General features: G+C 35.7%; 2 protein-coding genes across 2 annotated transcripts; both read right to left on the bottom strand.

Annotated features, from left to right (window-relative positions):
- Positions 1-2,206: 2,206 nt before the first annotated feature.
- LOC128863980 (uncharacterized) lies at positions 2,207-4,398 on the bottom strand. Its single transcript, XM_054103434.1, has 2 exons — positions 4,256-4,398; positions 2,207-4,009 (listed from the first exon to the last, which is right to left on the bottom strand). The coding sequence occupies exons 1-2, from the start codon at positions 4,271-4,273 to the stop codon at positions 2,261-2,263; spliced, it is 1,767 nt and encodes a 588-aa protein (XP_053959409.1). The 5' UTR covers positions 4,274-4,398; the 3' UTR covers positions 2,207-2,260.
- A 2,960-nt stretch (positions 4,399-7,358) lies between these two features.
- On the bottom strand, positions 7,359-12,428 carry LOC128863575 (DNA ligase 1-like). The gene is made up of 3 exons (XM_054102805.1): positions 12,193-12,428; positions 9,408-9,576; positions 7,359-9,161 (listed from the first exon to the last, which is right to left on the bottom strand). Exons 2-3 carry the CDS (start codon positions 9,423-9,425, stop codon positions 7,413-7,415), a joined length of 1,767 nt encoding a protein of 588 aa, XP_053958780.1. The 5' UTR covers positions 9,426-9,576; positions 12,193-12,428; the 3' UTR covers positions 7,359-7,412.
- Between the last annotated feature and the right edge of the window lie 2,902 nt (positions 12,429-15,330).

The following is a 15,330-nucleotide window of genomic DNA, read 5'->3' as shown; positions in this document are numbered from 1 at the left end:
AGTGGCGAACAGATGAAGCAAATGGTACAAATGAACATACATATGTCGGCAAAGCGGGAAAAGGACTGCCTTAAATGACATGTGCGGGTAAGGCGGCTCAATTTTACTTTAATATTTCTTTATTACTAAACTCTCTATTGATATTCTTGTTTTTTACTATGTCTTTTAAATCAGGTTGAATAAAGCACTGAAAATTGCTGGAAGGCTTGGTATGGAGTTCTAGTTTAAACATTTTTACAGTAGGAATTATTAGCTTCCACTTCAGGACAACTTTCACCTTGCGCTCTCAATTTCCCCTACATTGTAAATCCTTTGCAAATGCTAACGCCAAAACCTAATTGTTGTCATAATTTTCAATAATAATCAGGTAATCTTTCCATGAATTTCAAAACAAAAAAAGGACGAAGCGCGAAAGTTTGTTCGAGTATTGTAATGCAATTCATGGTAACATTTACTCAGATCAGATAAAGAAATTCACGATGAGGTCACTCTCAAGGACAATAGAATACCCCATAAGCTAACGCCAAACCCCAATTTTTGTCTTCATTTTCAATAATAAGCAGGTAACATTTTCATGAATTTCAATATAAAAAAAGGACGAAGGCCGAAAATCTGTTCTTCAATTGTATTACAATTTATGGGAATATTTGCTCAGATAGAAATCGTGAATATTTGCTTACAAGGAAATTTACGATGAGACCCCATAGGTGCAGTCTCAATGACAATAGAATACCCCATAAGCTAACGTCAAAACCTAATTGTTGTCATAATTTTCAATAATAATCAGGTAATCTTTCCATGAATTTCAAAACAAAAAAAGGACGAAGCGCGAAAGTTTGTTCGAGCATTGTAATGCAATTCCTGGTAACATTTACTTAGATCAGATAAAGAAATTCACGATGAGGTCACTCTCAAGGACAACAGAATACCCCATAAGCTAACGCCAAACCCTAATTTTTGTCTTCATTTTCAATAATAAGCAGGTAACATTTTCATGAATTTCAATATAAAAAAAGGACGAAGGCCGAAAATCTGTTCTTCAATTGTATTACAATTTATGGGAATATTTGCTCAGATAGAAATCGTGAATATTTGCTTACAAGGAAATTTACGATGAGACCCAATAGGTGCAGTCTCAAGGACAATAGAATACCCCATAAGCTAACGTCAAAACCTAATTGTGTGTAAGTTTGGTTTAATTCGGTTCAAAGACACGGCGGGTCCACGTTTTGGCATATATTTCGAGATCCTAGTCATCAATAGGTATGAAAATTACCCCGTATTAAAGCACTTATCAACAGCTTTCATTTGATATCCATATTGTACAAACACATTCTAGGGTCCACGTTTTGGTCTCTATCTCGAGACCCTAGTCACGAAGCGGATGGAAATACTCTGAACTAAAGCATTCACCAACAGCTTCCATTTGATACCCATATTGTACATACACATCCGAAGGTTACCCGGGTCCACGTTTTGACCTATATCTCGAGCCCTATCCACCAATAGGTATCCAAACTATACGGAAACCATCTTCAATACCTTCTTAACAATGTGTGTAAGTTTGGTTTAATTCGGTGCAGACACGGCGGGTTAGCGAACACACACAAAAAGTTGACTTTATTTTATATATAAGTTTTTTTTCAGTTTGGGTCCGAAAAATCCAAATATCTTACGGAACCCTATTTTTTTCCAAAATAAAATGTAATCCATGTTACTCTTGGATAATGTAGTTTTCTAATGGTGAAAGAATTTTTAAAATCGGTCCAGTAGTTTTTGAGGCTATTCGTTACAAAGAAACAAACAAACAAACAAACAAACAAAGTTTTCCTCTTTATAATATTAGTATAGATGAAGACTGCAAAGAGAGGAAGGCACTCTCTCATGAGTATGTTTATCAATGATACAAGCAATGCTTTTGTGTGTGCGCATGTGTATGAATTCACGACAGCAAGAGAAGTGCTTTTATCAGTTCTTTTAAATGAGTGAGTATTAGATGTCCATGAGTGTGTCTATCAGATTTTAAAAGTCCTGTAAATCGTTTTCTAAAAAAACACCTATCCACTTTTTTAGGCATCAACAATGTGGCCGTTGAAAAATATTTATGGTATGCTGAATATTTCACAATTTCATGTCCGTCTGTCCTGTACAAAAATGTAGCCAAAAATGACACTTCAAATTGTGTAATTAAGTATAGAAGTATATATAATGTTCCTCGTACAGTAATCTTTATTATACTTTAATTGCAATTACATATATTTTAAAAAGTATAATTTCCTACATTTTCCTTATCTGTTTTTTTGCTAAGTTCTGGGTGTTTCTTTCGCCACATTTTGTTCTCGTCGGCGCATTTTGTGGTGATGGCAGCACGTACTTCCTTTGCAGACACTCCACTCCTAGTTGTGACCGCAAATATAATATCGTCTACAATTAGGGGATCTAGCGCTTCTTTAAGTGGTTTGTCTTTAAAAGCGGGCGATCTCCTTCCGGTCAATGAGTGCGTAGCTAATGTTTCACGATCAAAACAGATCACTAATAGTTTTCGAGTTGCCACTGAAGCATTAGTAAAATCAATTGATTCGTAATATTTTTGTGGTACGAGAGTTTTGTTAGGACCAATCGATACGTAAGCCACTTTGTCATTTGTGTTATTGGCATCTATTTGCAATGGTTGGAGTGGGCACTGTGACACTTCTTGGGATAGTCCAGGTCTTATCCATCTGCATCTACGCTTACTACTTTGAGGAGTGGGCCGTTTTGTAGCGACTGCCCTTTTTGAATGTGGTTGAACTCTTACGTGCTCCTGTGAACCATTTTGCTCTGTATCACTCTCATATTCCATAACATTTGCTTTCCGTTTCTGTTCGTCCGGAAAATATATCGCCATGTCTCCGGCAGCTACGGAGCAAAGCAAGTCTAGATTATTTCCCTGAAAAGCCTCTCCTATTTCTGGATGTCCGTCGTTTGTACAATTTGCATGGCGCGGTGTTTCCTCTTCGGCACGAATTGTTGCAATAGTATTACGAACTTCCTCTTCAGACACTCCACTCCTAGTTGCGACCGTAAATATAATATCCTTTAGAATATTTTCATCTCGCACTTTCTCATGTGGTTGTTTTTTTAAAGCTCGCGATTTCTTTCGGGCCATTGAGTTTGTTTGATTATTGATGATTGTTTCAGAATTTATAATGCGCGGTTCTGTCACTTCTGCGATGTTTTCGCCCATATTCGAGTTTGCTGGAACAGTATGGTATTTTTGAGGTGATGCCTGTATATCTCCATGCACTTTTTGTGCCATATACTGAACGTGCGTATTATTGGGCTCCAGGTGTTGTTCCGGTTGTCCTTGCAGGTCGCTATGCAGGCAAGTGACCTCTTCGCGTTGCTGAGTATTTTTTGGACTTAGCACATGATATGACTGCATTTGAGGTGGCGTGTCTTGTTGGTGGAAGTTATCCTCCTGCTGGGAATGACGCTGTTGTGGGAAATAACGTTGCTGCTTACTACGCCTATCCTTATTCTTCAATTTCAGTATCACTTTTGTTTGGTCGTTTAGTTGTTTTTCAAGCTCAGCAACTTTTTGCTCACATTCTTTGTAGCTAAAAATCATTTCACTCAGTTCTTTATTAAGGTAAATATTATTTTGCTTAAGCTCAGCATTATTTTGTTTAAGCTCAGCATAATTTTGTTTACATTCTTTGTTTATAATACTCATTTCATGCAGTTTTTTAACAAGGAACAAATTATTTTGCTCAAGCTCAGCATAATTTTGTTTACTTTCTTTGTTGATTATAATCATTTCACTCAGTTTTTTATTAAGGTAAAAATTATTTTGCTTAAGTCCAGTAATTTTTTGCTTATTTTCTTTGTCGCTAATATTCATTTCATTTACTTTTTCAGAAAGGTAAAAATTATGTTGTTCAAGCTTAGCACATTTTTGCTCAATGAGATTCTGCGTACAAGCCATAAACACCTCTTTGTTTTGCTCATTTTTACATGATGAAGTGGGCTAAAATAGGAAATAGAAGAGATAAGTTCTCAGTTAATATTGATACAAATTGAGTGTTTCATTTAAATTTTTATATAATTGTATAATTTTAAAAAATCACTTGGTCATCTATAGCCATACCATTTACAAATAGCTTTACCCTTTATTAATCGCTTTAATTTTGATCACAAGTAAAACACATTGAAAGGCATTGCTTTTCTTAAAGCGAACCCATTTACAAAAGCAAAGTTTCTTCTCTTAACTTACCAATTGTTTATTATCCATATTTCGCCAAACATTACTTGAGATAATATTAATAAAATTTTACAAATAGTACTTCGAGCTGCTTCTACTGGTTCGTCCTGATAGATCTTTCTGACAATAATAGTCCTTGCTCAGACGGTTAGTTGGTATTTATAAGAATGTCTCTCGTACTCTGAAATACGGGAAGGTAAGAGTTAATTCTAATGCAGTGCGACCTCCTCTCTTTGCGACCTCATATACACACATACGTACACACATAAGTGTACAGATGAAACCAAACTCTCACAACAACAATACACATCAAATACAATGCTAGAAATACCTAGCCAAGTGATAACACACATATTTATGTATATAAGCCAACGTTCCTGTTCCACTTGGAATGAGGTGGGCAAAATTGACTTTGAGAGTGTGTTGGTGAGCACAATTTAAAAAGACCAACAATGAAAAATTAATACTATTGCTCTCCACTATAATATTCACTTACGGACAAAATTATTCACACAAAAACTAATTTTTCATTCGATAAGCTGTATCTTGAGAAAAAAATGTTGTCCTAGGAAAAATGCACAAATTTATTGTTTATTTAAAACTAACATAAACTTAACAAAACTTTACTCCATGAGTGAAAAATTAACGAAAATTAATAACGCGAAAGCAATACTTGGAATGACAAAAAATTTGAGTTTCGAATGATCATATTCATAACGGGACTTAGTGCAAAGCATAGGTCGCTTTTTTCGAAAAAGGAAATGAGTTAAAATTTAAAATTCATACTTTGTGTGAATAATTTTTTCCCTTGGAAGCATAAGGAATCGTATGATTTTCGTCGTCTGCAGCCTACTTAACGAGAAAAACTTATACTCGTATTGGGGCTCTTCTTTTCGCCAAAACTTAGCAAGTGGCGAACAGATGAAGCAAATGGTACAAATGAACATACATATGTCGGCAAAGCGGGAAAAGGACTGCCTTAAATGACATGTGCGGGTAAGGCGGCTCAATTTTACTTTAATATTTCTTTATTACTAAACTCTCTATTGATATTCTTGTTTTTTACTATGTCTTTTAAATCAGGTTGAATAAAGCACTGAAAATTGCTGGAAGGCTTGGTATGGAGTTCTAGTTTAAACATTTTTACAGTAGGAATTATTAGCTTCCACTTCAGGACAACTTTCACCTTGCGCTCTCAATTTCCCCTACATTGTAAATCCTTTGCAAATGCTAACGCCAAAACCTAATTGTTGTCATAATTTTCAATAATAATCAGGTAATCTTTCCATGAATTTCAAAACAAAAAAAGGACGAAGCGCGAAAGTTTGTTCGAGCATTGTAATGCAATTCATGGTAACATTTACTCAGATCAGATAAAGAAATTCACGATGAGGTCACTCTCAAGGACAATAGAATACCCCATAAGCTAACGCCAAACCCCAATTTTTGTCTTCATTTTCAATAATAAGCAGGTAACATTTTCATGAATTTCAATATAAAAAAAGGACGAAGGCCGAAAATCTGTTCTTCAATTGTATTACAATTTATGGGAATATTTGCTCAGATAGAAATCGTGAATATTTGCTTACAAGGAAATTTACGATGAGACCCCATAGGTGCAGTCTCAATGACAATAGAATACCCCATAAGCTAACGTCAAAACCTAATTGTTGTCATAATTTTCAATAATAATCAGGTAATCTTTCCATGAATTTCAAAACAAAAAAAGGACGAAGCGCGAAAGTTTGTTCGAGCATTGTAATGCAATTCCTGGTAACATTTACTTAGATCAGATAAAGAAATTCACGATGAGGTCACTCTCAAGGACAACAGAATACCCCATAAGCTATCGCCAAACCCTAATTTTTGTCTTCATTTTCAATAATAAGCAGGTAACATTTTCATGAATTTCAATATAAAAAAAGGACGAAGGCCGAAAATCTGTTCTTCAATTGTATTACAATTTATGGGAATATTTGCTCAGATAGAAATCGTGAATATTTGCTTACAAGGAAATTTACGATGAGACCCAATAGGTGCAGTCTCAAGGACAATAGAATACCCCATAAGCTAACGTCAAAACCTAATTGTGTGTAAGTTTGGTTTAATTCGGTTCAAAGACACGGCGGGTCCACGTTTTGGCATATATTTCGAGATCCTAGTCATCAATAGGTATGAAAATTACCCCGTATTAAAGCACTTATCAACAGCTTTCATTTGATATCCATATTGTACAAACACATTCTAGGGTCCACGTTTTGGTCTCTATCTCGAGACCCTAGTCACGAAGCGGATGGAAATACTCTGAACTAAAGCATTCACCAACAGCTTCCATTTGATACCCATATTGTACATACACATCCGAAGGTTACCCGGGTCCACGTTTTGACCTATATCTCGAGCCCTATCCACCAATAGGTATCCAAACTATACGGAAACCATCTTCAATACCTTCTTAACAATGTGTGTAAGTTTGGTTTAATTCGGTGCAGACACGGCGGGTTAGCGAACACACACAAAAAGTTGACTTTATTTTATATATAAGTTTTTTTTCAGTTTGGGTCCGAAAAATCCAAATATCTTACGGAACCCTATTTTTTTCCAAAATAAAATGTAATCCATGTTACTCTTGGATAATGTAGTTTTCTAATGGTGAAAGAATTTTTAAAATCGGTCCAGTAGTTTTTGAGGCTATTCGTTACAAAGAAACAAACAAACAAACAAACAAACAAAGTTTTCCTCTTTATAATATTAGTATAGATGAAGACTGCAAAGAGAGGAAGGCACTCTCTCATGAGTATGTTTATCAATGATACAAGCAATGCTTTTGTGTGTGCGCATGTGTATGAATTCACGACAGCAAGAGAAGTGCTTTTATCAGTTCTTTTAAAAGAGTGAGTATTAGATGTCCATGAGTGTGTCTATCAGATTTTAAAAGTCCTGTAAATCGTTTTCTAAAAAAACACCTATCCACTTTTTTAGGCATCAACAATGTGGCCGTTGAAAAATATTTATGGTATGCTGAATATTTCACAATTTCATGTCCGTCTGTCCTGTACAAAAATGTAGCCAAAAATGACACTTCAAATTGTGTAATTAAGTATAGAAGTATATATAATGTTCCTCGTACAGTAATCTTTATTATACTTTAATTGCAATTACATATATTTTAAAAAGTATAATTTCCTACATTTTCCTTATCTGTTTTTTTGCTAAGTTCTGGGTGTTTCTTTCGCCACATTTTGTTCTCGTCGGCGCATTTTGTGGTGATGGCAGCACGTACTTCCTTTGCAGACACTCCACTCCTAGTTGTGACCGCAAATATAATATCGTCTACAATTAGGGGATCTAGCGCTTCTTTAAGTGGTTTGTCTTTAAAAGCGGGCGATCTCCTTCCGGTCAATGAGTGCGTAGCTAATGTTTCACGATCAAAACAGATCACTAATAGTTTTCGAGTTGCCACTGAAGCATTAGTAAAATCAATTGATTCGTAATATTTTTGTGGTACGAGAGTTTTGTTAGGACCAATCGATACGTAAGCCACTTTGTCATTTGTGTTATTGGCATCTATTTGCAATGGTTGGAGTGGGCACTGTGACACTTCTTGGGATAGTCCAGGTCTTATCCATCTGCATCTACGCTTACTACTTTGAGGAGTGGGCCGTTTTGTAGCGACTGCCCTTTTTGAATGTGGTTGAACTCTTACGTGCTCCTGTGAACCATTTTGCTCTGTATCACTCTCATATTCCATAACATTTGCTTTCCGTTTCTGTTCGTCCGGAAAATATATCGCCATGTCTCCGGCAGCTACGGAGCAAAGCAAGTCTAGATTATTTCCCTGAAAAGCCTCTCCTATTTCTGGATGTCCGTCGTTTGTACAATTTGCATGGCGCGGTGTTTCCTCTTCGGCACGAATTGTTACAATAGTATTACGAACTTCCTCTTCAGACACTCCACTCCTAGTTGCGACCGTAAATATAATATCCTTTAGAATATTTTCATCTCGCACTTTCTTATGTGGTTGTTTTTTTAAAGCTCGCGATTTCTTTCGGGCCATTGAGTTTGTTTGATTATTGATGATTGTTTCAGAATTTATAATGCGCGGTTCTGTCACTTCTGCGATGTTTTCGCCCATATTCGAGTTTGCTGGAACAGTATGGTATTTTTGAGGTGATGCCTGTATATCTCCATGCACTTTTTGTGCCATATACTGAACGTGCGTATTATTGGGCTCCAGGTGTTGTTCCGGTTGTCCTTGCAGGTCGCTATGCAGGCAAGTGACCTCTTCGCGTTGCTGAGTATTTTTTGGACTTAGCACATGATATGACTGCATTTGAGGTGGCGTGTCTTGTTGGTGGAAGTTATCCTCCTGCTGGGAATGACGCTGTTGTGGGAAATAACGTTGCTGCTTACTACGCCTATCCTTATTCTTCAATTTCAGTATCACTTTTGTTTGGTCGTTTAGTTGTTTTTCAAGCTCAGCAACTTTTTGCTCACATTCTTTGTAGCTAAAAATCATTTCACTCAGTTCTTTATTAAGGTAAATATTATTTTGCTTAAGCTCAGCATTATTTTGTTTAAGCTCAGCATAATTTTGTTTACATTCTTTGTTTATAATACTCATTTCATGCAGTTTTTTAACAAGGAACAAATTATTTTGCTCAAGCTCAGCATAATTTTGTTTACTTTCTTTGTTGATTATAATCATTTCACTCAGTTTTTTATTAAGGTAAAAATTATTTTGCTTAAGTCCAGTAATTTTTTGCTTATTTTCTTTGTCGCTAATATTCATTTCATTTACTTTTTCAGAAAGGTAAAAATTATCTTGTTCAAGCTTAGCACATTTTTGCTCAATGAGATTCTGCGTACAAGCCATAAACACCTCTTTGTTTTGCTCATTTTTACATGATGAAGTGGGCTAAAATAGGAAATAGAAGAGATAAGTTCTCAGTTAATATTGATACAAATTGAGTGTTTCATTTAAATTTTTATATAATTGTATAATTTTAAAAAATCACTTGGTCATCTATAGCCATACCATTTACAAATAGCTTTACCCTTTATTAATCGCTTTAATTTTGATCACAAGTAAAACACATTGAAAGGCATTGCTTTTCTTAAAGCGAACCCATTTACAAAAGCAAAGTTTCTTCTCTTAACTTACCAATTGTTTATTATCCATATTTCGCCAAACATTACTTGAGATAATATTAATAAAATTTTACAAATAGTACTTCGAGCTGCTTCTACTGGTTCGTCCTGATAGATCTTTCTGACAATAATAGTCCTTGCTCAGACGGTTAGTTGGTATTTATAAGAATGTCTCTCGTACTCTGAAATACGGGAAGGTAAGAGTTAATTCTAATGCAGTGCGACCTCCTCTCTTTGCGACCTCATATACACACATACGTACACACATAAGTGTACAGATGAAACCAAACTCTCACAACAACAATACACATCAAATACAATGCTAGAAATACCTAGCCAAGTGATAACACACATATTTATGTATATAAGCCAACGTTCCTGTTCCACTTGGAATGAGGTGGGCAAAATTGACTTTGAGAGTGTGTTGGTGAGCACAATTTAAAAAGACCAACAATGAAAAATTAATACTATTGCTCTCCACTATAATATTCACTTACGGACAAAATTATTCACACAAAAACTAATTTTTCATTCGATAAGCTGTATCTTGAGAAAAAAATGTTGTCCTAGGAAAAATGCACAAATTTATTGTTTATTTAAAACTAACATAAACTTAACAAAACTTTACTCCATGAGTGAAAAATTAACGAAAATTAATAACGCGAAAGCAATACTTGGAATGACAAAAAATTTGAGTTTCGAATGATCATATTCATAACGGGACTTAGTGCAAAGCATAGGTCGCTTTTTTCGAAAAAGGAAATGAGTTAAAATTTAAAATTCATACTTTGTGTGAATAATTTTTTCCCTTGGAAGCATAAGGAATCGTATGATTTTCGTCGTCTGCAGCCTACTTAACGAGAAAAACTTATACTCGTATTGGGGCTCTTCTTTTCGCCAAAACTTAGCAAGTGGCGAACAGATGAAGCAAATGGTACAAATGAACATACATATGTCGGCAAAGCGGGAAAAGGACTGCCTTAAATGACATGTGCGGGTAAGGCGGCTCAATTTTACTTTAATATTTCTTTATTACTAAACTCTCTATTGATATTCTTGTTTTTTACTATGTCTTTTAAATCAGGTTGAATAAAGCACTGAAAATTGCTGGAAGGCTTGGTATGGAGTTCTAGTTTAAACATTTTTACAGTAGGAATTATTAGCTTCCACTTCAGGACAACTTTCACCTTGCGCTCTCAATTTCCCCTACATTGTAAATCCTTTGCAAATGCTAACGCCAAAACCTAATTGTTGTCATAATTTTCAATAATAATCAGGTAATCTTTCCATGAATTTCAAAACAAAAAAAGGACGAAGCGCGAAAGTTTGTTCGAGCATTGTAATGCAATTCATGGTAACATTTACTCAGATCAGATAAAGAAATTCACGATGAGGTCACTCTCAAGGACAATAGAATACCCCATAAGCTAACGCCAAACCCCAATTTTTGTCTTCATTTTCAATAATAAGCAGGTAACATTTTCATGAATTTCAATATAAAAAAAGGACGAAGGCCGAAAATCTGTTCTTCAATTGTATTACAATTTATGGGAATATTTGCTCAGATAGAAATCGTGAATATTTGCTTACAAGGAAATTTACGATGAGACCCCATAGGTGCAGTCTCAATGACAATAGAATACCCCATAAGCTAACGTCAAAACCTAATTGTTGTCATAATTTTCAATAATAATCAGGTAATCTTTCCATGAATTTCAAAACAAAAAAAGGACGAAGCGCGAAAGTTTGTTCGAGCATTGTAATGCAATTCCTGGTAACATTTACTTAGATCAGATAAAGAAATTCACGATGAGGTCACTCTCAAGGACAATAGAATACCCCATAAGCTAACGCCAAACCCTAATTTTTGTCTTCATTTTCAATAATAAGCAGGTAACATTTTCATGAATTTCAATATAAAAAAAGGACGAAGGCCGAAAATCTGTTCTTCAATTGTATTACAATTTATGGGAATATTTGCTCAGATAGAAATCGTGAATATTTGCTTACAAGGAAATTTACGATGAGACCCAATAGGTGCAGTCTCAAGGACAATAGAATACCCCATAAGCTAACGTCAAAACCTAATTGTTGTCATAATTTTCAATAATAATCAGGTAATCTTTCCATGAATTTCAAAACAAAAAAAGGACGAAGCGCGAAAGTTTGTTCGAGCATTGTAATGCAATTTATGCTAACATTTACTCAGATCAGATAAAGAAATTCACGATGAGGTCACTCTCAAGGACAATAGAATACCCCATAAGCTAACGCCAAACCCTAATTTTTGTCTTCATTTTCAATAATAAGCAGGTAACATTTTCATGAATTTCAATATAAAAAAGGACGAAGGCATCACAAAAAATTATAAAGCCAATAAAGATGCAGAAATAATCGGAAAAGAGTTTCAATTAAATGAAATATCATTGGAAAGTCTTATGAACGAAACGCAAAACATATTTATTAAAAATTGGTTTGCTTCGAATTAATGGCCACCAATACAAATTTTATAACGCGGCTTACAAAATACATACATATAAAGAAATAAAATGCGATAAATGAAATAACACGCAAGAAAAATATGAAACTTTAAGTACTAACTACAATATGTACGCGTAATGCAGTTTATAAAATGAAATAAAAATAAATTTAAACATTTTAAGGAAATTTAAACTTAAGTTATAGCTTTTGAATGATCAATGGAAGATTGCACTTGCTACGTGAAAATAATTTTAAAGGAACCAAATATTTGCAATAAAGTTTTTGAAATAACTTATGATAATGGATTGCAATCTTACTTATTCGCCGAATTGATGAGTGGTTTTCTTCCTGATGAGTGGTTTCCTTCGAGCCATTCGCAAGCCATACCCGGCACGTTTCAAAGCCCTGCGAACTGTTTTCGGACGGATTTCTTTATTAATCCCTTCAAGTACTTCTGCTACCACTTGCGTTGATGTAATTTTTGATTCATTTTATTTTTCTTATTAGATGGCGTTCATCACTGAGGGTCAATTTGCGAGGTCTTCCCGTATGATCTCGGCTCTTAAGATTTGTTTCCTCTTTGAAGCGTTTTGTTATGTTATAAATAATAGGACTATGAATAAGTTCGTGCGGTTTTGCAACAGATGGCGTAACTTGATTATTATTCCATCGATCCACATTTCCAAACATTCATTGGAGAGCTACTGTCGTAAGGCACAAACGTCAGTATAAGTTTTTTATTTGAAGCGTAAACAACAATATTTTTACCACACTTGAAAATGTCGAATTTCGTGCCAAATAATGTGTTTTTGCGGGGAATTCTTCTTCATTATTTTAATATGAAGAAAAAAGCAGCCGAAAGTCATCGTATCTTGGTGGAAGTTTATGGTGAGCATGCTCTATCTGAGCGAACGTGCCAGAAGTGGTTTGCACGCTTTAAAAGTGGTGATTTTGGCTTGGAAGACGAAGAACGCGAGGGTGCGCCGCCAAAGTTCATGGATACCGAATTGGAGGAATTGCTCGATCAAGATCCGGCTCAAACGCAAGAAGAGGTTGCAAAAACTTTGGGAGTTGATCAATCAACCATTTCCAAACGTTTAAAAGCCATGGGAATGATCCGAAAGGTAGGCCATTGGGTGCCGTATGAATTGAAGCCAAGAGACGTTGAACGCCGTTTTATGGCATGCGAACAACTGCTTCAACGGCACAAAAGAAAGGGTTTTTTGCATCGAATTGTGACTGGCGATGAAAAGTGGGTCCATTACGACAATCCAAAACGTCGGGCAACGTATGGATACCCTGGCCATGCTTCAACATCGACGTCGGCGCAGAATATTCATGGCCTGAAGGTTATGCTGTGTATCTGGTGGGACCAGCTGGGTGTTGTGTATTATGAGCTACTGAAACCGAATGAAACGATTACGGGGGATGTCTACCGACGACAATTGATGCGTTTGAGCCGAGCACTGCGAGAAAAACGGCCGCAATACGCCGATAGACACGACAAAGTTATTTTGCAACATGACAATGCTCGGCCACATGTTGCACAAGTGGTCAAAACATACTTAGAAACGCTCAAATGGGATGTCCTACCCCACCCGCCGTATAGTCCAGACCTTGCGCCATCCGATTACTATCTCTTCCGATCGATGCAACATGGCCTGGCTGACCAGCACTTCCGTAATTACGATGAAGTCAAAAAATGGATCGATTCGTGGATTGCGGCAAAACCGACCGAATTTTTCACAAAGGGAATCCGTGAATTGCCAGAAAGATGGGAAAAAGTAGTAGTAAGCGATGGACAATATTTTGAATATTAAATTTGTAACCATTTTACGTCAATAAAGTTTCAAATTTCGAAAAAAACCGCACGAACTTATTCATAGTCCTATTAGTAAAACAACTGCGATTCGCCGTTTGACCGATTTCTGCACATGATTTGCCCTCATTATGCATATATGAAATTATTTTTCTTTCAGCTTTTCAGTAGTGTGTGCTTGTTTCCGACCCAAGATGTATTAATAACGCGAACGCAATCTCCAAACCGTAACGTCGCCACCGCCGTGTTTTATAGTAGCTCGTAAATTTTGGGATTTGCTCCATTTAAAAGGTCTACTTAGATGGTCTCGCGCAAACTGCAATCTCTTACTTCTATTCTTTGCACTATTCTGCCATTTAAGTTTCTGCCAGTTTCTGGATGGCAAGTCTTACGTAAATCCTTTTTGGCCATTTCAGTTAACTTTGGAGCGCTTGTTGCTGGATTTTTCTTCATATGCCGTACGCACCACTGCCACTCTTTCGCTGTGAAAGTTTTATTTGGCACTGTCGCGCCTTATTTACAACACGATTTTCATGTATAAAGCGATAAATAATGCACAATTTCAGCTATTTTACGACACCACTTCCTTTTTCGAAATGCTCCAAAACTAAGTCACGCTTTTCTGTCGAAGTACGCGGACCCATGGTTAAAAAAAACAAGCGCACATAAAATTTAATATTGCTTTATGTCAAACTCATTCTGTAAGTGCAAATTCTCGCATACCAAAGATACGATTTCGGATGGTGAAAATGCGCCGGGAATAGCAGTTCTTTTAACTGCATCATTGAAGCTGCGGCGCGAGTTTTCTGTATGTTTTTCTTTTTAACACACTTTTATTAGGTCGGGTTGTATGTATGTATGTATGTATGTATGTATGTATGTATGTAACGGAATCTTTGAGCTTAATTTTCACTGGCTTCTAAACATCTGATCGACTTGAAATTTTGCACACCTATCAAGGACCAATGACAATGCAATATTTTGATAAAAGTTTTCCATTATCCTTATTGGGATTGCCAGGATTAATATTTTCTGTTTTTACCTGTGGGCAAAAAGTAAGGTGAATTTGAATCTTTGAATCTTTTTTAACACACTTTTATTAGGTCGGGGTGTATGTATGTATGTATGTATGTATGTATGTATGTAACGGAATCTTTGAGCTTAATTTTCACTGGCTTCTAAACATCTGATCGACTTGAAATTTTGCACACCTATCTAGGACCGATGACAATGCAATAATTTGATATAAGTTTTCCATTATCCTTATTGGGATTGCCAGGATTAATATTTTCTGTTTTTACCTGTGGGCAAAAAGTAAGGTGAATTTGAATCTTTGAATCTTTTTAACACACTTTTATTAGGTCGGGTTGTATGTATGTATGTATGTATGTAACGGAATCTTTGAGCTTAATTTTCACTGGCTTCTAAAAATCTGATCGACTTGAAATTTTGCACACCTATCAAGGACCGATGACAATGCAATAATTTGATAAAAGTTTTCCATTATCCTTATTAGGATTGCCAGGATTAATATTTTCTTTTTTTACCTGTGGGCAAAAAGTAAGGTGAATTTGGTTGTAAAATGAAAAATCTTTTTTTATTCTTGTATATGAGTTTCTCAGGCTCCCTCCACGAA

Source organism: Anastrepha ludens, chromosome 5 (assembly GCF_028408465.1).
Source record: "Anastrepha ludens isolate Willacy chromosome 5, idAnaLude1.1, whole genome shotgun sequence".
NCBI classification, from domain to species: domain Eukaryota; kingdom Metazoa; phylum Arthropoda; class Insecta; order Diptera; family Tephritidae; genus Anastrepha; species Anastrepha ludens.
This window is presented reverse-complemented; position numbering and strand designations above follow the sequence as displayed.